The 1,411-nt window shown below is 57.5% G+C and overlaps 2 protein-coding genes across 2 annotated transcripts in view; one reads left to right on the top strand and one right to left on the bottom strand.

The window, feature by feature from the left end:
• The window catches only part of L3HYPDH (L-3-hydroxyproline dehydratase (trans-)), a 7,127-nt gene extending 6,675 nt beyond the window's left edge, over positions 1–452 (bottom strand). The window contains exon 1 of the mRNA XM_010002333.1: positions 442–452. Coding sequence (XP_010000635.1) covers positions 442–452 — 11 coding nt within the window. The remainder of the gene's footprint in view (positions 1–441) is intronic.
• JKAMP (JNK1/MAPK8-associated membrane protein) overlaps positions 363–1,411 on the top strand; it is a 3,660-nt gene continuing 2,611 nt past the window's right edge. Inside the window, exons 1-2 of the mRNA XM_010002330.1 lie at positions 363–537; positions 1,073–1,104. Coding sequence (XP_010000632.1) covers positions 451–537; positions 1,073–1,104 — 119 coding nt within the window. The 5' untranslated portion in view covers positions 363–450. The remainder of the gene's footprint in view (positions 538–1,072; positions 1,105–1,411) is intronic.

A 1,411-nucleotide genomic window follows, 5' to 3' on the forward strand; every position in this document is an offset into this window, starting at 1 on the left:
CCTCCCGGCAGCGGATCCCAAAAAGCCCAGCCCCAAAGGTGGCTCTTTGGGATTAGGCGGAGCTGGGGGTGGGAAGTCGGGAGGCAGGGGTTGTGAGCAGCCTGACCCGAGCAAAGAACGGGAGGTGGCAGCGGGAGGGGAAGCCTTGGGTCAAGCCTTGAGAGCAGAACTCACCTTTGCTTACCTTAGGAAGGGAGAGCCAGGCCAGGGAGGCTGAGAAGTGTCTGAGGTTCACCCGTGGTCTCCTCACACATCTGATCTGTTCCTTGCCCCGGTGCCTGAAGCTGTTTTTTTCCAGCTGCAGAGTTTCCCTGTTGGTCCTGGGGTGCTTTGCAGACCCGGCCTCTGGTTTTGTAGGTGTGTCCTAGAGGTCAGAGAACCGACGAGCACAAAATCTGCCGGGAGTGCACGGGGTCCCCAGACCGCTATGACTGGCTGTACCTGGGCTTCATGGCCATGCTGCCCCTGGTGCTGCACTGGTTCTTCATCGAGTGGTACTCAGGAAAAAAGAGGTGTGTCTGCCCCTCCTCTTTAAAAGTTCCTCAAGTATGGAAATCTCCTATCCACGGGGGATCAGTCTGAGATGCTGAGTTGGGCTGCCCAGCAGTACTTGGTGGAGCTGAGGTGGTAGCACACAGGCTCTGGGCAGCTGGAGGGCAGGTTATTTACAGATGGGAGAGTCCTTCGGGTCTTTTTTGCCCGTCATTGCCCTCAGGACATGGTCTGTGTCTTTGTGGTGTGGTGGTGCCTCCTCCACTGGGCAGTTTAGGCTGGATGGGGTTTCCCAGCAGGAGCAGCACATGGTGTTACCCTTTCTCCTGGCCCAGACCTGCCACCTGTGGAGGCCCCAGTCGTGGGGGAGGATGGGTTTGGGTTTTTAGGGATATGTGTACTGGGTTCTGGTCCTGATAGCACAGCTGATGGAACCTTTACATCAGCAGGAGCTTAAAACCACAGCTGCACGTGGCCCTTGGGTCCTAGACTGGAACTTTGTAAGAAGTAACATCTCTGGAGTGCACTGAGCACAGAGGGGGCTGAGAGAGTTTAATGTATAAATATCTACCCTCTTTAGCAAGAACTTGAAGCTTTAGTCTTGTGTAACATGGTGGGATGTGTGAGGTCTTCTCCTCACTGCTGCTTTCTTGGGAACTGCCACGGCCTGAGTGCCACTGTCCCTCCCTGGGCAGGTCCCAGAGCAGGCTCCCGTGGAAGAAGCTGGAATGTTCTCCAGCCACACTTTGCACACCCGAGGTTGTCAGTTTCAGCGTTGGAGCAGCCTTGTCCTGCCCTTGGTCAGGCTCTGTCGAAGGCCACGAACCCGTAGGGGGTTGGGGTGCCCTCCCGTGGGGTTGGGGTGCCCTCCCGTGGGGTTGGGGTGCCCTCCCGTGGCCGCAGCCCGCCCTGTCCCGGC

The sequence above is a fragment of the Chaetura pelagica genome, unplaced genomic scaffold, assembly GCF_000747805.2.
Source record: "Chaetura pelagica isolate M959 unplaced genomic scaffold, ChaPel_1.0 scaffold1007, whole genome shotgun sequence".
NCBI classification, from domain to species: domain Eukaryota; kingdom Metazoa; phylum Chordata; class Aves; order Apodiformes; family Apodidae; genus Chaetura; species Chaetura pelagica.